A 19488-nucleotide genomic window follows, 5' to 3' on the forward strand; every position below is an offset into this window, starting at 1 on the left:
ATTGATATTTTGTTTCCGATCTGAAAGTCGACCTCTATTTCGCGTTTCCGATAAATAATTGAATATCTGAGACTCCCTGACAGGCTATAATGTCTTGATGGAAATTGGCAACATACGTAGGCTGTGTTCATAATACATCATTCTGTTGGAAATTTATTCAGATGCATGTTTATAGGGAATCTATGTTTTGAAACGTATGCTTATTTTACACGTTTGATCGAGAATCGTTGTCCCCACCCCAACCCCGCTTCTGACAACCTACCTACCGTGGGTATCGGTAACTAAAGCCCCACCCATCGTTATTGTTTTCGTTACGCCTAAATCCACGCTCTTACTACAATTTGCTTTCTTTACACAGCTTTTAGGAATGATATACGAGACGATAAACATCTAAAGCAGTGGTTCCCAACCTATTTCGAATAATCGCCCCTTATCAAGCTCGACACAAATTCTCGCCCCCCAATATTTACGGATCGAAAAAAGAGGAAAATACGGGAAATTTATTCACCTAAAATTGATCGCTGGTGAATTGACTAAAAATAAGGTCATTTTCCCAGTAGCTGATCTGAAAACCGGTTTGCCCGTCCATTTTCAGTTTAGTTATGCATATGGCGATGTTTTTACCTAAAAAGAGAAGATTTTCACCTAAAAATCACAATTTTGACATTTTTTGACCTTAAAAATCTTAATATATCAAAATTTTGACCTCATGTATGTAAATTAGGTGTTTTCCCGCATAATGTTAGAATTGTACTACTTATCTTCATTTCTGGTTGGATATGTCTGTCCTTTCAAAGTAGTTTGGCCTGAAAACTTAGCTGACTTGGAAACTGACAAATTTTTACATGAAAAATCTTAATTTTAACGAAATCTGGACCTACGAAGAATTCCAGTGGTTACATCACGCATTATGCTAGAAATAATTAAAATTTGTTGTAGTACAACGAAAGACACTTTCTTACATTCTTGGGAAGAAAGTGTCTGTCCTTACTAAGCAGCTTGCCAAGAATGGAGAAAGAACGTTCAACAGCAGCAGTTGCTGGCTGGCAACGCTGAAGTTGTGCGTACATTGCGTGTTGCTTCATTCTGACAATGTTCTCTAGATCACATATTTTCATCGTGCGCTTCTTGGTATAAGAACCAATGCCCATACAGTTTCGCTCCAGTTAGGATATTGCGGTGCGTTGACCATAACACCATGTCAACCTAGTTGTTTCATTTGTCCGTTTATGATTCACAATTAGCAGATAATGTGGCGTCTACAACGGTGGGCCTATAAAGTAGGCTAAAAGCTGTAAAATGTCGTATGATAATCCCACCGACAGTGCAAACATATACGATACAAACGAAATGCAGGTGGCAAATTTTTTTTGACTTGGTAAACAATTTTGGTAATAGTTTGACTAAACGCTACAAATTTGAATAAATATTTTGACATGTTAAAAACGTTGCTCTAGAATGACCTTTTTTAGTCAACTTTCGTGTCGTATGCAGAATAAGCCGTCGTCACATATATTTTCGACCGTGCTAATTAAATATATATCACAGGACTTTCTAACATTCCCCCGATCGCCCCCAATCATCCGTTGGTATTTTCACCCTTATGTTTCTCAAAATCACCCCCAGTGGGTGATATCGCCCACGTTGGTAATCACTGATCTAAAACAAAACATTAAAATTATATGTAATTGAATAAATCAAATTGGAAATTATTAAACTAAAATCTTTCAAATATTAACACATCATTCAATTGTTCATTAAAGTTTTAAGCCTTGAAAGTCTCTTCAAATTATATGTAAAAGTGAGTAATGTGAATGCAGTGGAGTTTTTGTTACTTTATTGCGCCTACACTAACGGGTCTAAATCAACAGAAGGAACCGCGGTTATGAGTTTACTATCCCGTCGCTGATGATAAACTGTTTCGACCCTAAAGTCAACGTTTTCCATAAAAGCACAAGCCATTGTTCACGTTCTAAAATGGATTTGCCAGAATGGCTCAAATCAGCAAAGATATATCGGATTCTCTCAGACAGCCTGCTGCGCGTACTATCCGCTATATGGCGAATTTGCAGTCACTGCGAACGCAGAATGTTATATTTGAATGTGGCCGCTCGCTGAATCAAACGTTTCGAAAAGGGCCATCGTGGTCCTTGACTGGGTACCGGGACACGATGATGTCAGTGGTGACGAGTTGGTCGACAAAATGACTTGTCAAGCTGTCAGGACCGAGAGCGAAAATCCCCTTCCTCTGACATTTCCGAGTGAAATTCGCCATATTGAGGCGAAAGCCAAAGTACTACAATACCGTAGAGCAGTGGTCGGGAACCTATGACTCGCGAGCCAGATATGGCTCTTCTGGGTATAAGATATGGCTCCTTGAGAAATTTTTAATTTTGTACTTTTGTACAATATTCCAGCAACTTCTTAGCAAATTTTCATGAAGGCTACAATAATTATTGTGGTGGCAGCATAAACATGTCTTTGAGAGGTCAAGACATTGGCGTGTCGAGGGTTAGGGGCTCGTAGCGCCCTTTTTTCAACATCCCTAAATTCAAGTTGCTGTCGCACCGGCGACTAACACCAATCGCGAATTCGATGTACCCACCATTGCGCGCCTGGAAATCTTGGATTGCACGATACCTTGATTGACGAAAGAGAATGGCAGAACCGGCGGCACTTGTAGGACAATGCAGTTTTTAAATACATATTGCCTTCCTGATCTACGTCGAGAAATAAAATGCCTTGGAAGTGACATTCAAAATCGCAAATTCGAATTAAAAACAACGCCATAGCTATCCATTTTCTTGATTGGTTAGTAGCTTTCTAGCATCGCCATAAAAATGAAGGTGTGTAACGCAACGTTACGTAACGCCGAATATTTTAGAACTCTATCAATACTTGGATTTTCATAACCAGCGCGACAGTTACATTTCATAAATAAATATCAGTGATTTTTAATTCTAAGCTTTTTACGATGAGTTGTGCTGTCACAGGTGAGGCCTGGGCCGTCTGTGCCTCATCCGAGCCTTTCCTCTTTTCGCAGTTTATTTTCGAACACTAAATATGTAAATTGCGTGATTTTGGGAATAAAAATGTTCAAAATCTAGTCATTCATAAAATAGATGGGAGGTACCAATAACCATAGAAGGGTTAACAATTTTCGTTCACTCATCACTGACGACATCTGAGACACTGCCTCATTTGCCTTCCCTAACCCCACGTCACTGACGTATCGCAGGGTGGGTATCAACTGCTGTAGTGACCATATTTGGCTCCACCTATACCCATGCGGGCAGAAAAGTATGGCGCACACTATACGAATCCCTTATGTTAGTGCTACCAATATGCCTGGGGTGATCAATTGTGACGTAACAGTTGTTTGACATGTATGGCTCTTTGGGAGTTACAATTAAAAATATTGGGCCAATATGGCTCTTCGGTCGAAAAAGGTTCCCGACCATTACCGTAGAGCGACCTGGAACACCGAATATCATCGAAAAGAGCAAGAAGCGCACTATCAAAACTTCCATAGATCATTGACTAATTGAAACTTTCCGTCGATGCATAGACTAGACATAGGCTTTAGGAATGCTTAATATTTAGGCTTCGTTCAGGCTATTGCCGCCTAAACGCGGACTTATACAAAATTGGATGTAGCTTTAACGATCTATGCGAACATTACACAGAACCTGAAACAGTGGAACATTATATGCTGCACAGCCATCGATATGATTTTCATAGAACCTTATGATTCAACCGGGTATACGTGAGCTCAAAATAGCCGCAACACTCAAAAATTTACTGATCGTTCCCGACATGTTATCCCATGTTGCAGAGTTCGTTCTGTGTATTTGTAATTCTGTACTTGCCCACATAATGTCCCAATAGTTGCACTTTCCCGACTGGCAAATGCTCGAAAGTACTTTTTTAAAAGTAACTGTCTCTAATTTGGTATACTGCCCGCACATTTAAGTCCGTGACGCACCTGGCCTTACTGACGAAAAGCGTCATTTTTCTTTTCATTAATAATAATAATACTAATATTGTTTTGTTGCACTCTGCAGAGTCTTGGCGCGACCTGTTGCGAAGTACGACCAGGAGCTGGCGTATTTAGCGCATATTTTCACCACCGTTCTCTGCTTCTCCAACAGTATTATCAATCCAATGATATATTCCGCCTGTAGAAACAAGAAATGCTCCATACAGGTAACTGCTTCCTTCGTGTCGCTAGAGTTACATTAAAAACAAGAATTAATTTAAAACGAACATGTTAAAAGCATGGCTTATTCGCTCATGCTCATGACGTCACGAATATTTAGTTGTAACGTCACAGTGGATTGAAATTGGCAATTGAAATTATAGTGTAGAAACATGGCTCATTTGACGAAACAGTCTTAAAATTCTTAAGATCCCTGTCATAAACGGACAGAAAATATCCCTAAGATGAACTATAGTATCGTTTTCCCGCGTTTTTACAGTCGGCGGTCACCATCATCATCATCATAGCATTCATTCCGCACCAATTATCCATATCTACGTGAAACAGCGGTTGAGCCGATGACGATATCGAGGGGTCTAAACATTCCATTATGAATAAGTTGACTAGATCGAGTGCAAATCGTCCGTAGGCCTATACTAAATGTTTTTTCGAACGTATTAACACAACTATGGCATATTATACAATTTTTGAAGAACATGTATGCATGTTTAAACATAGTGTTTTAAAACATCAATTGTTTCAACTACAACCCTATGTGTCGCCGATATGTCTACAGCACTTGACATGCCGATGATATAGAACGCGATAATTCTTGCTTCTTCGCCGGTATAAGCGTGCAACTGTCCCATACAGTCTCGATCATCCGAATGCGAAGATTTGCGTTGCGATGTGTGTGATTTTCTACCATCGATTACTGTGTACATCCGATTGTCCATTGACTGAATATCCAGTCCTAGATATTAATCTGACGCCTTTACAAAAGCAAAAGTAATATGATATTGATGATATTACATGTCGCCATGTTAAGTGCTCTCGCGAATTATTCTCTGGTTAGAGTCCCTCGAGAAAACCAAAATGCTGAAGATGAAACTTACAATAAGGCTTGTCCAATGTCCGTTCGCGGTGCAAGAAAAAGATTGAAAGTTTCAAAGTGCATTCTCACATTACGTTCCATTATTCATCTATTTATGGAGCTGGAGCCTATTGAGTATCGCGGGCCGCATGAATTTCATAACATCTTAAGCGGATCTCATTTTATTTATACGGTATTTTCAAATTCCAAAGCACGAGAGTTCGGTTATTGTAATAAAGAGCAAAAAGGACTCTGGTGGAGATGACTGAATGAACCATCTGTGGTTACGAAGCATTCGGTGATTACTCAGACCAAACACGTTGCCCTTGGCAATTTTCATAGCAACGTTCTAGTCAGTAAATCAGTATTGGAACCGACTTTGCAGCAAAGGAGGAATAATCGGGGCGTATACATTGGATCAAAACCGATGGTTGGTTGGACCAACCTGAGACCTTCTGACTCAGAAAACTATGATAAATTCATGTCGCTTATATAGGTCGAGCGGGCATCAGACGAATGTATGCCTGGAACGTTATTCAAACTCGACCCCGAATCCAGCCTGAAAAGCTTGACACGACTTCTGACTCTGCTGTAAGGATTCACTGTAGAAATATTTTCTCGATGGAGCATCAGATTCCAAAGTGGTTATAGCACAAGTTTATAACTTACCCAACTACGTTTTCATTTCTACAGGTGGATTGAATAGATTACATTCATAAGGAATGATCTAACAATTGTGCATTGAACTAATACATTTAGAATCGCTTTCCAACGTCGAGCACAAAATGATTGATTTGTTTACTGTGAAAAGGGGCAGTGGGGTGGCTATATGACAAATATAGAAAGTGGTTGCACGTGTCACAATTTGTACGAGAGTCCGACGTCAAGAAGTTTAATGGGGGTAAATTACATATAAATCATCAATATATTGAATTCATTTCGTGAGTTATACAAACACATTGACACGTGCCGGCGGCAGATTCCCGCCCCGATCTATAGTCATTGTAGCGACGGTGACAATGCTATCAATTCGGCTCCGCCACGCGGCAAATGCAATCGATCACTTCGCCACTTTCCTCGACATTCACAAAACATTGAAATTTTTATATCAATATTCCGACAGCAGTTGCTTATGACGGCCTTCACAAAGTGCTCTACCTCAAACAAGCGCCAATCGTCTCGGGGGGCTCAAGATGGAGCGGATCGCAAACTAACGAGTAAGTTTATATGTGGTATAAGATATCGAAGCTTGACATAACTGCACAGCACACATAGGTTAGAGTGCATTGTAAATGCATGGGTGCAAGATGTGGGAACAAATCGGGCCATGCTTTCGTAACCATTACATAACGATGAAACGAGTAGAATTCCCCAATTCTTATGCACATATGTCTCGAAGGTGAGTCAGAGTCATGCGCGTAGGATATGTCCATCATGGAGCTGTACACCAGCGCTGCTATATATTTCGGCCGAAGGGGTCAACGAGACTTAAAGGTTTGGAAATTAGTGTCACATAACATGCGAGAGTGCTAATCCAGTTTATTGGGAATAAAATTTCCTAAAATTCAGAATATCAGCAGGAAAAATAAGACACTTTTGGTTATGCCATCTATCAAATAATAACGGCATTACCCAAAACGACTAGGATCCAATCCTCGACCAAGTTTCACCAAAGCTACAAAACTGACCGGCGCTTTCATGGCGTAAAATATATATCACATTACGGCGAATACATGTGTAACTGCAGTTGGCAATCATGTTGAACCCTCCGCATGCCTCGAGGTTTCCATATATTCAGTCAAGTTACTCATAACGGATTGGTAGAGGTCTGCAGTATTAGCGCTGATGACAAACGATCCGAATGCCGTGCTACGTCGTCCACGTGTCTCCGGCACACTAGTCACAGTAGGTGACTGATACCATCTTGTGTTACACGATTTTGGGAGTCGTCGTCTGTCATACTTCGACTGCGCATCGTCATCACGCGCTATTTCACAAACTGAATCCTCGGTGATCATACGGTCCGAGGTACAAGGTCCGTCTACGTGCGACTCTGCCATCTCCAAGTAGTCACTGTGCGGCTCAGACGCGGGAAGTTGGCGGCTAGTCGAGTTATTTGAACGTACCACGTTAATAGCGATCTTCCGATAACCACCATGCGTGTTATTGGAGGGATTTGCGACACCGCGGCGCAGTATGCACGGTGTGAACCTCTCCCGAAACATCCTAAGTGCAGCCTTCCGAAATTCTTTCACCCGCCAATTGTAGATGAAGAAATTCCATAAGCTGTTACTTGCTAACATGATAATCGCCATGTATTGGCTTGTGGTGTACGCCGCCGCACGACTTCGACTTAGCATCCATGGCCGTTGCCAATGTGTGACAGCAGGGGTAAAACTCACGACTGTGGTGCCAATTACTGGCACCAACGATACCGAAAAGGCCATCACCATCATTGATAACGTGCTAGCAAGTCTATAGTCGAAATCCCGCCGGGAAATTGAAGGACATGTAATTATACTTCTTCTCGCGATAGCGTGTTTCCGACACATGTAGTATGTCATTCCGTTTAGGATCCACATCGTGACCAGTGGTATAAGGAGAGTTCCAGACACTATGAATGCTGCGTCTCCTTCAGCGAATATGAAATTAGAGCTTGTGACTTTATACGAGAACCCTGGGATGAAAATGGGGAGTAGACACAACACTATGCACACGAACCATAACAAAACGTTTAATCTGACGGCGCGGCGTTTGGCGATGTATGGGTTGTATGCTAGCGGTCTGTACACAGCCCAAAATCGATCTACGCTCGCAGACATGAGTATGAAAATCGACAATATAACGCCTGGTAGAGAGAAAAATCCCATTGCGATCACAAAGTGATTATCGTAAATTTCTCCACGTTCACCACCGCTGTAGCGATAAACCAAATCTGCATTGTCGTAAGGTGTCATATTAGCAGTTCGTATGTACGGCCGCATGATGACCGCTCCCATGTGTCTCGGCTTGAGGAACGTGAGATATTGTAATATAATCATATTCGGCCACAGCACGACTCCTATCATTAGATCGGCGAACGCGAGGGATATTCTGTAAACGCCTTGGGTGTTTCGCAGTTTAGCTGTGGTCCCGAATACGCAGATAATGAATACGTTTCCAAGGATCGTTGTGATGCATGCCGCTATCATGAAGGCAATGCATGCGATGATGCTGTGTCGGCACCTAAAATACATTCATATGTGTCTAACATGAGTCAGTCCATTACGACTTCGTTCCCCGTTATATTGCGCATAATTTATTCGTTCTAGAGCAGTGCTGGCAATTCGTGACTGGATTCGAATTGGAACCACGGGTTGAATCCTAACTTACCTTTCGTAATGATCAACGTAAGAAGTGCACTTGGCTTAACAGCAGGTTAAATTTTGATGTGGGAATACTGTAACCTGGTTCGATAGACGGAAATCATGTATTCAATCTATTTCCACCATAGAACGGGGTTGCAATCAGTCCAATAGCACTCTCAGGTACAAGATATTGCTCACACACCCATAGTATCATCAGCGACAATGAACCAAATACGTCAGCTACGGAATAAAAATGGAAAATATTGGCCTGGTGCAAATGACCAAAGTAGTTCACAAACAAAATTAATACCACAAACAACAGCAACTGCAATTCATATGAGAGTATATCCCAGGGGTTCTCAACTTTCCTTGCATAACGGGCCGCACCTTAACAGCAAAAACCGCTGCGGGCCGCAGAACATTATTACCGTATATTTGTGGACTGCTCACTTATTTAGGCTAATATAGCCTATTAACCAGTCGTATATGGGCATTTAGTACATTTGTATGCATTCTACAGCATTAATGGACACTATGGACAGCGTTCGTAAGCTTTCAGTTGCTGTTTTTAGTGAGATTATGTCATCTTCCAACGGAACAAGTAAATCCCTTCATGAAGCGTGCATTGCATTCGTTCCCAAGTCGGTATGTCCAGTGTGCACCTTCAAACCCTTGCACCACACAACCGAACTCTCTGTTTCAATGCGTGAGCGAGCAAGTATACAATTACGGTAACTTTTTCGTTGCAGAGGCCATTGTCACTTTGAGCTCTCAGTGATATGATAAGAAGTCTCATGGCCGGGGTAATTTCTGAGCAAACCAATCAACCCTTATCATTCCCTTCCATGGCTGATGCCCTGCACCAATAGTTACAGAAGTCAGCTTTGTCAAGATGATGTTGTTTACTAGTCCCCTCCCCCCACGTTTTGCCGGCCAGAATTGCGTCTACGAATATATCGACTGCGATAGAATACTCCAGTACAATTAGCGTTGCAATGTCCGTGGATTTTGTCCAATGCTAGGTTAAAGTAGTCTACGCGGCAACGTGTTTCAAAACATGCGACAAAAGATTAACTAGCATTGCTGTTACTCTTCTTGTCACGGTTGAATCGCACAACTGCAGCTTCGAAATTTGTTAGATGAAGTTGTCCTTGCTGCTAAATTTCGGAAACAGCGGAGATTCGTACAGTATAGTAACGTTTTGTTGAAAACACACCTTTTCCAGCAGATTTCATGGGTTTAGCGATATACCAAGCAATTTTGAACCATGCGTCTTTAACGTCGTCGGCAATCTCGAAATGCCTCAAAATATGGATTGCTGGGCATGAGACCTGGCTAGCAACACTTTTTTCTAAGATCAGGTGATATGTATAACTCCGGACGGAACTGTCCGAAAACCTATTCAAAACAATAAGAATCTAAACTCGGCCATCTATCAAGAAACCAGAACACATTGAAGAATGAGAATAAATCAAACGAAATAGAGACGGTGCGATAAGAGAGCTTAAGTGCTAAATTATTATGTAACAATACTGTGCCGGTAGTGATTGCGATCATATTGAAAGATCTCGCGGGCCGCAGAAGAAGCGTTTGCGGGCCGCGGGTTGAGAACCCCTGGATCCTATGGGCCAGTCATGGAATCTGGCTACGTGTAACATCTTTTGGGGTGGTATGCGTCAACGCTCTTCGAGCTATTCCGGGATGGGACACCTTTCCACCTTTACACAACAGCTAAGCACTGAAATGCTGATGATTACAAAAGGTCAAGACTCTTTCCCAGTCCTAATATCCCGCCGTTACTAGTATCGCCGCGGCTGACTAAGAGCTGCAAGCTTAAATGTGCCCTATAGTCGCGGTGTCTGGTAGGCCTACGTACGCGCTACACATGACCCGGTTGAAGTGCACTGGAATACGTACTCTTTTCGCTATCATTGTGTCAAGCGCATGATCGTAGTTTATAGTAAATCCCTAACACAACTTATGCTTGATAGATAAAAAAAAAGTTATATACTGTAAGTTAACGTTTTCTATCCATTCGAGAATATTCTATGCTCTTACCAGGAAGGCATCCCCATCCAAGGCGACACTCCGCGATATTGCGCTGTTTGCAAATCATATCCTTGCCACTGTAGACCGCAAAATGGTGCGTACGGTTCGATAATTTCGTGGAACCGTCCGACTCCCCCATCGCTTCGATCGAATAAAGCCGCTTGTACGCATGATTTAACCAAGTCTTCAAGTTCCATCGCGCTTGAGTTTAGCTTCTCAATCAAAACCATCCAAGTCATGGCGCCTGGAAAGAGTGATTCGTTCACAAATTGATATCGTCGAGCGACGTGTACGATATCGGCGTAACATGCCGTTTCAACTTTACTTCGGTTGCAAAACAGATCGTACATACGCTTGGTGTATTCGCTAAAAGACCAAGTCGGGCGTTTGCACTCATCTTCAAATTCCTTGCAACGCCATCTATTCAAGCGTTCCAACATGACAACGAGATAGCGTCCACCGTTGTTCCAATCGTTTACGTACGTCTTGTAAACATGTTGACAACACTTGTCTTTGTAATCAATATTCGGCGTTGGAAAGTATGTGCAGACGTTTCCATCAAATTCCAATTCCTCTTGGTAATGAGTCTTCGATTTATTTCGCTCTGTTGTCGGTTCTCTGGTCGATGAATTCATGAACTCCTTCGAGTTAGGACTTTGATGGGTTGACAGGAATGAGGTTGCGATTTGCGCATGGCTTCCTGCTCGCGCTGCAACAAGCCGACTGATGTCTTCCACGGACTTTGTTTTTGACGCCTTTTTTGTGCTAACATCCGATTTACAAGCAATAATGTGTGAAAGTACAATCATTGTGACCGCTATAAGCTGGTGGAACCCTGACAACGATCTTCCGTGCATCTTCTCTCATCTATACCTTCCCGCCCCTCTGGTTTTGTCGTACTCGTCTGCAGCAGCGCCACATGATGTGTGGTGTTAACATTAGCTCCGAGTTCTTCAACACACCAGAAAGGTAACCGGATTCTCGATATCGTATTAATACCAGCAATAATACACTTTGCAGTAAGGGGGCTACAAGGCAAGAGGATATTTTAAAGACAAAAAGTGCGCCACGTCCAGCTAAATTGAATCCTGAATATACATTCATGGAGAAATAAATTCGATATGGTGTCTTACAAAAGCCTTGAAGTGGGCCGTGCTACAAGTCTGCAGTTACGGAATCTAGTATTACGATTTCACTGAACATTAGGGCTGGGTGATACAGTTCAGTACCTGTGCGATTCAATTCCGAATCGAGTATTATGCTTCTCGACAAGTATTCGAGTATCAAACATGATGACATCACAAGAGTATCGATGACTTGAACAGCTGTGTACACTTTAGGCGACCGCATGAAATAAAACGTTAGTTCTAAACCGCATAAAAATAGATAAGTTGGTACCTTGTATGCCACCGCAAAGAACATAGCGCGTGTTATCCATCACATTAACGATACTTTAATTTCATTGCACTTGTTGACAATGTTGGGGGCTGACCATTACTACGGAAATGTGTTATGTCCAGTAACGTTCCTAGCTTTGCACTGTGTCTCGTAGGTTGCGACACAGCCAATCAAAGTTTCAAGGCTTCAAGGCTTCCTTTGTGGAAAATAGTATCAAAGCCGTAATTCTCGTTAGTAAATTAACATACGTATAATTTCAGTTCCCGAAAAAATCGTCTTTACTACTCGACTCGAATCATTAAAATCAATACTCGATTCAGATTCGAGTACTCGAATCATTATGCCCAGCCCTACCTAGGAGACAATCGTTACGGTCATTATCGGATATATTTGTGCGTAGGAATGTAACCCAGTGTACATGTTTGCTCTGGTTTGTTAAATCATGGTATCGAAACTAACTTCATGCGCTGCGATCAACCGCTTTCTTAATTCTGGGTTGCTAAATCCTGATGAATGCGAAAATCGACATTATCGTAGGTTTACCATATTTTGGAAATCTAAAAAGAGGACACTTTTTCAGAAACTTGAGACTTGCAAAACCGGAGAAGAATTCTCAAACACCGGTGAATTTTTCCCACTTTGTGATCGGTTGACTAAAAAAAATGGTCATCCTTTCGCTCAGAGCTCAAAATACCGTTTTTCTTTCCGCATTGCTATGTGGATGACTAAGAAAAAAATAAAATAAAAAAAGGGTCATTTTCCGCCCAGAGCTAAAATCACCGTTTTCACTCTGAAATAACCGCCGGAGCGTCACTTCTGAGCTAATTTACGGCATATCACTCGCAATTTGCTCTAATTCTGACCTAAATTTTCAAAAAAGAGGACAGAATCTCAAAAAAGAGGACAAAAGGGCGTCCTCCGAGGACACTTTCAAAAAAGTCAAAAAAGAGAACAAATCCTCTTAAAAGAGGACGTATGGTAAGCCTACATTATCGATAATCCAACTTTATGATCTCCTCCTTCTGTGGCAAAGAGCATAAAATTTCAGTACTTGGCCTACTCCATTAGGATTCGTGTTCTCGAATCGTTGTTACCATAACATAACCTACTCAACATGACTCCTCGATATGGTAACGGATTAATAGCGATTCTAGCGACCATCGATGCGACATGCTGCGGCACCTTGATTGACATAGTCGTCACAGTCTCATCCCATGTTCATTTGTTGTTGTTGCTATTGTCAGTAAAACCACAAAAAGTCAATAAAAATCATGATTTGAATTAGGTCTGCGAAGCAAAATGATTTTTCATAACCCTGCTGCTAACGTCTCCTAAATATCCGGTGCCGCTCATAATGTAAACTGAAAATTTAGAGTTCATCATGGTATCCGATTCTTTAGATTTTTATTTACTTTTCTTCATTATAGTTAATAAATACATCAATCATCACAGTACGAGAGCAATACGGGGTATTGAGTGATGCAGTATCATAGAACCTTTGCCGTAGCTTCCAACTTATTTATGTTTCGATATTGTGATATAGCGGCCCGCAGCGCCTACCAAGTTGGAATAGAGGGCCTTTGCCATTTTTAGTTGGTGACCCCTGGAGTACAGCTTATAGAAATTCAGGAAGTGATTTCACTTAATCAATACCAAGGCTCGCTAATCTATCTCAATAATATCCCTTCCTCCTGCAATTGCCAACTCTCGTGTGATTCAATAAGACGTTCCGTTGTGTTACATCATGTCAGAAACTTCTATGTACGAACAAAGTCGACCATATTGTAGCGATGATTCATCGCACTCTAAACTGTCGAATACTTAGTGTACGACTGTTAACCAAAGCGTATTGTGTAGATTGTAGACCATGTACCATGTCAATCCCGATTGCTAATGAATAGTGAATACTAACACGACACTTTTGCTAGGTTTGAGCCGGTCAGCCATTCGTGCCGTTACCGAATTTGCAGAACAACCATAATAACGGTTGCTTTGGAATTAACTGAGAGATAGCGCAGTGGTATAATCCGCGGTTGCAACACTAGTCAGTGCGGGTCTTACAAAAAGCCTAGAGGTGGGCCGTGCTATAAGTCGGCAGTTACGAAAAATACTGAAGACAAACACCATGAATACCTCAAAACAAACAAACAGACTGTATGTCAAAACTCGCTTCCACCCATATCGGTACGAATAGTTCCATTACCACTCTTGTCGAGAATCACGAATAATCATTTTGAACAATTAATCCGGATGCTTGCGAATTTCGACAAGCGGGTTCAAGGATGCAATATCTGTTAACTGTAAACACACACATAGTTATATATCAACATTTTCGCATACATGGATATAGTCAAAGCAAACACCTATTATATTTTTGATGAACTGCACAATGGCTATCTCATGTAATTGCGTTTTCAACAAGTATTGTACACGTGTTCATTTATACCGGAAAAGTACCAGTCCGACGCCACGTGACGTCAGAGGTTCGTGGTCACAGCGAACGTTTTATTAAAGTTCGTATTCACACGGACCAGAACCTTCCCGTGGTTCGTACGATCCCTAATGTGCCGCACTCTACTTTTCAGGTTGTCGTAAATCGAACGGTTGCAATAAACCGGAATTTCTTTGAAAAATCCAAGCTTGATGAGGTGAACATTCAAAACGCGCATCAACGCGCGTTTGAATCGCTGCTGTGGTTTTACCGGACTTCAGCGCATTCCGGAGAGCAAACACAACTCCTGAAATGTACCAGGAATATATAGTTAATGCACTTTGAAATTTTAAGACTTTTTCATGTAAAATATAAATACATTTTCTGTTCGCCTGTATGCAGCAGTGGTACTATGACAAAGTGGCAGAAGTTTCGATACTGGCCTACCAGCAAAACAAGCGGTCAATTGGTCATTGCTACGGTCATTGTCTTGCGTCTTGTTCAAGATATTACAGATTTTCGACTGGACAATAATGCGGTATTTAACTGTGCTTAGACGCTCAAGACCTTTTTTATTTATTTTGCGCTCCGGTCGCAAGCTGTGACATTACCATATGGGTTAGCGTAACGGCAAGGAAATGCTATCCGTATCTTCATGCCAAACCTTGCAGTCACATATTTCACATCCATAGGATATTGTCTATTAGTTCAGTGGCTCTCAACCTGGGGTCCGCGAAGCATTTTCAGGGGATCCGCGAAACCTATAAATTTTTAAAATGATTGATAACCTAATTCGTATTTTTTTAGGGAGAGCATGAAACAGTTTCGTTTCATAATTGCTAAAAGTTTAGGACTCACCTCATTAAAATGGTCGTCCGAGATGAAATATACGATTGTGCCAACTCATTTTTAGTGTCAAATTGCCAATAGCCTGCATATGCTAACATATTGCGGTTTAGAGATATTTTGTTGGGGTTTGTGGAAAAATGAAATGTTGGAGATAATAATGACGGACAGGGGGACTTCGAAATGTTTGCAAAACATTTTGGATTTGGAGTTGACAGTCTCAGCAAATTAGTCAACAGTCGTTTGAAATAGAAATTCCTGACTATTTTTTCTAATCTGTCCCAATGAAGGAATTGAAACCTCTCCACGAGAACTTCCAGGATTAGACGCTTGACGCCAAACTTAACTGATATAAATATGCGACCTGTTGACGTCATCCACTTTTTGACACCACTTACTTGAGCATTTTTCAGATCTTCATTTTATACTTCTATTTCGTGTAGTTTGGATGTGTCCTCGAAAGGACTACTTCTATTTGGATGCGTTAAAAATGTAGCATTACGGCCCCATGACCAATTACCATGACCATTGACCATTGATGTCGAAATACATTACGAAAAGAACAATATCATATAACAAGCATCTGGAAGGTTCTATACCAGGCGGTTCGTTGTGGTCTTTATATTTTTTGCATCGTGTCCCTGCATTGAGAGTTCAATTCCGAGTCCGCACTCAATGATAAAACTATTGTATTTCTATTACTAATATTTCGAATATACAATTCGATATATGTGAATATCAGTTGACGTTTTTTTGTCAGTTGTACAGCAAGATGTATCTTAAGCCTGATGAAAATATCGTTTAGGAGGATGAAGGTATTTTAGTCTTTTTGAATGTCTGCTGTCCGACATAAACATCAGGGTTACATGTGCATTTTTATCGCCTGACCTATATGAAAACACAATGTTTCAAAGCTGACATATATTATCCAGTCTTAATCGTGCTTGTGATATTGCAACGATTCAATGTTTCTGTATTATTATCAATGTTTCCGTATTATTCACGAAGACTGAGTGTGCAATTGTTACTGCACCTAAGTCGTTGCGATTTTGGAGAATGTCATACTTTAGGATCCTTTTGAGATATCAATAGACATTTGCCATTAACTTGAGTTGTAAATCGGGATTCCTACCTTCTCCAGTAACCCATCGTCACAGTATCATGTCTCCCGAAAGTAGCCCTACGATGAAAAAGCCGTTTCTTATGATCGAAAATGAAATATCTTCGCTCTCTTGACAAATAATCTTTTCTCAATTCGCAAGGATGCTAAAAGTTCCAAATATTTCTCTTCCAAGTCCCAAAGCCTATGTCAGATCATTTAACTTGTGTTGATGGACTACTCTATACTTTCTGAATCATCTTCGATTTCAAAATTTTCATCAGTATGCCTGCCATCCCTAAGATCTTCATGATGATACAAATTATCGAGCTTATAGGAGTTTCAAGATACACTGGATAAGCTGAATGGGGCATTGGAACTATAGGTGATAGTAAATGTAATGCTTATTTTTCTTGCCATATCCTGCAGTTTGCATCATATATGTGTGTCTGAAATATGCTTGGACGATTGCATCCTCTATCCAAAAATTGGTGAAAGCATCGGCGTAGATCGATACCATTACCTTTTTTCCTAATAATTCAATTGACCCGTTGGCTGTATACCTTAATATATGATAAAAGGGTGGATTTCGATATAGGCCTATGGTATGGAAATGTAATATGGCTAAATTCGGTGAAATTTTGCATATTTTTGGCATATGTCGTAGAGCAAAAACGTGACGTGACACAAGAAAACCAGCGGCACTTTTGGAATCAGCATACCAAAATTAGCCTAAATCAAGGGCAAAATCAAAGTCAACAAATTTTTCGTTCAAAATTGTTGCCCATTGTAATGATAGATTCGAGTGTCAAACAAATCGGTTTCCACTCATTTCTCCACTATGCATCAGGCTAATAGTAGCCTAGCTAAGAGATCTATTCACTACTCAAGACCTATCAGTTGGAAGCCACTACCCCAATAATTATGTAAACTGCCGTATAATAGATCTAAGAATGATATTGCATTTTTTCTCAGCTGGAGAACAAAATAGCCTCATTATCCGTACAATTTATTACTCAAATCACGAAGATTGCGTGCTGAAATGATGCGGACACTTGCTATGCGAATACTGTGTGCGGAAAATGAATAGCGACAATAACGCCCCAGGACGTTCTTTCAAGTGCCCTCAGTGTTTAGTCTCTAGATTGTAAGGTTTTATCTCGCATGGCATGTCAACCGCAAACCTCGCTCTTGGCAAACCAGTGAACACTGAACAGTCAAGTGTTACCGGTCTGGCTTCCAACTTCCGATGCCCAAGGTTGAATTTATGGATTGACATTGGCACGCATAGGTGGTCAATGTAGTCACCGTTGGTACTCATGTAGAAGTAGAACCAACGCCGTATATTTCTACTAATTACAAGTCATAGTGGCTATTTTCAATACATTTCAGAATAACTTTAAATGGAAGTGAAAAATGAAGCTATCAAAAGTATTCTAGTAGTTTCAAAAAGTACATTTGGTCGAAGGATCATACTTTTAGCAGTTAATCGGACGTGGCAATTATTGAAATTGCACAACTGTCTTAGCGGCTTACGATACTAGAAATAACTGCATACTTCGAAAATATACTCCTTTACGGCGACATAGAGGCTATTAGGTCCGGTCGGTAGGACAATTCCACTCACAGTGCGGAAAACACGGGGCCTACGATATTCGGTATCGTAGGCCCCGGTTGAATGTGTCACAATTTGTACGAGAGTTTGATTTCAAGAAAATTTAATATATAGCCTATCATCGATGTATATATAATTCATTTCGTGAGTTATACAAAGACATTGACACGAGACCGCTGCAGATTCCCGCCCCGATCTATATTCGCTGTAACGACGATGACGATTTTAATAATTTGGATCTGCCGCACGGTAAATGCGGACCATCACTTCATTACTTGCCTTGACATTCAGCAAACGCCCAAATTTATATATCAATATTCCGACAGCAGTTGCATATGATGGCCTTCATGAAATGCTCTATACCTCAAATAAGCGCCGTTCGTCTCAGGGGACTTAAGCTGGAACGGATCGCAAACTAACGAGTAAGTTTATATGTGGTATATGATATTGATGACTGATATAACTGTACACAGACGTTAGAGTGCGTTGTAAATGCATGGGTGCAAGATGTGGGCGCAAATCAGGCCATTGATACCTTCTTGTACCAAATTTTGCTTTCGTACCTGTTACAAAAGGATAATTCGAGTAGAATGCACCAATTCTTATTCGGATATGTCTCATCAAAGGTGAGTAGGAGTCATGCGCGTAGGATCTGTCCTTCATAGAGCTGTAAACCAGCGCAGCTATATATTTCGGCCGAAGGGGTGAACGAGACCTAAGGGTTTGAAAACCAGAGTCATATAACATGCGGGCGTGCTAATCCAGTTTATTGGTATAGGGCAGGACATAATAATTCGAGTACTCGAATCTGAATCAGGTATAAATTGTGATGATTCGAGTCGAGTAGTAAAAAAACGATTTTTTCGAGTACTGGAAATATACGCTCCTCGCAACCGGAAGTAAATTTATCAACGAGAATTACAGTTTCGGCACTGTTGAAGCCTTATAACCTTGATTGTTCGTATCGTGGCATATGAAGCATAGTAGCCTACAAAGCTACGAACGTTACTGGAACTAGCAGATTTCCGAGTGCAATAAAATCGGTATGGTCGAAGAAATACCAAAGTATGTTTAATGTTACAGATAACAGGTATTATATTCTCTGTGGTGGCATGAAAGGTCCATAATTGAACTTTCACATATTACGTTGTATTATGACGTCATAACGAATGATACTCGATTACTCGACTCTACTCGAAGCATATTACGTGATTAGGAATCGAATCACTCAGGTACTCGATTTTGCCCAGCCCTAGTAATATGATGCTTTATATTTCAGAATATCAGCATAGGGAAAATACCAACCACGCTTTTCGTTACACAATCGATCAAATACTACCGACTTGAACCCTAACGCGGAGAATCCAATCCTCGATCAGGTCCCACCAAATCTGCAAAACTGACCGGAGCTTTCTTGGTGTAAAATATAAATCGCATTACGACGAATATCCTGCATGTGTGACTGTATTTCGCAATCACGTTCAACCCTCTGCATGCTTTGAGGTTTCCATATATTCAGTGAAGTTACTCATAACTGATTGGTACAGGTCTGCAGTATTAGCACAGATGACAAACGATCCGAATGCCGTGCTACGTCGACCACGTGTCTGTGGCACATTAGTCGCTGTGGG

The 19488-nt window shown here is 41.0% G+C and overlaps 2 protein-coding genes across 5 annotated transcripts in view; one reads left to right on the top strand and one right to left on the bottom strand.

Annotated features, from left to right (window-relative positions):
* LOC145437449 (type-2 angiotensin II receptor-like) overlaps positions 1–19488 on the top strand; it is a 50587-nt gene that overhangs the window by 8227 nt on the left and 22872 nt on the right. The window contains exons 8-10 of one of the 4 annotated variants that reach the window (XM_080314709.1): positions 4065–4206; positions 6199–6289; positions 14452–14694. In XM_080314709.1, coding sequence (XP_080170835.1) covers positions 4065–4206; positions 6199–6289; positions 14452–14495 — 277 coding nt within the window. In that variant the 3' untranslated portion in view covers positions 14496–14694. Of the gene's footprint in view, positions 1–4064; positions 4207–6195; positions 6290–14451; positions 14695–19488 lie in introns of those variants that run through there. The other 3 variants (XM_080314708.1, XM_080314711.1, XM_080314710.1) reach the window with 3 other exon arrangements.
* On the bottom strand, positions 5665–11911 carry LOC145437448 (uncharacterized). The gene is made up of 2 exons (XM_080314706.1): positions 10478–11911; positions 5665–8297 (listed from the first exon to the last, which is right to left on the bottom strand). Exons 1-2 carry the CDS (start codon positions 11323–11325, stop codon positions 6827–6829), a joined length of 2319 nt encoding a protein of 772 aa, XP_080170832.1. The 5' UTR covers positions 11326–11911; the 3' UTR covers positions 5665–6826.

This window comes from Botryllus schlosseri, chromosome 4 (assembly GCF_051294905.1).
Source record: "Botryllus schlosseri isolate E-star chromosome 4, Bs_hap1, whole genome shotgun sequence".
Classification (NCBI taxonomy): Eukaryota; Metazoa; Chordata; class Ascidiacea; order Stolidobranchia; family Styelidae; genus Botryllus; species Botryllus schlosseri.

Bases quoted from the DNA above. Each gene is read 5' to 3' on its own strand.
- LOC145437448 (XM_080314706.1), bottom strand. From the start codon at position 11,325: ATGCACGGAAGATCGTTGTCAGGGTTCCACCAGCTTATAGCGGTCACA. The intron at 8,298-10,477 runs GTAAGAGCATAG...AATGTATTTTAG, and splicing joins TGGATGGGGATGCCTTCCTG to GTGCCGACACAGCATCATCG.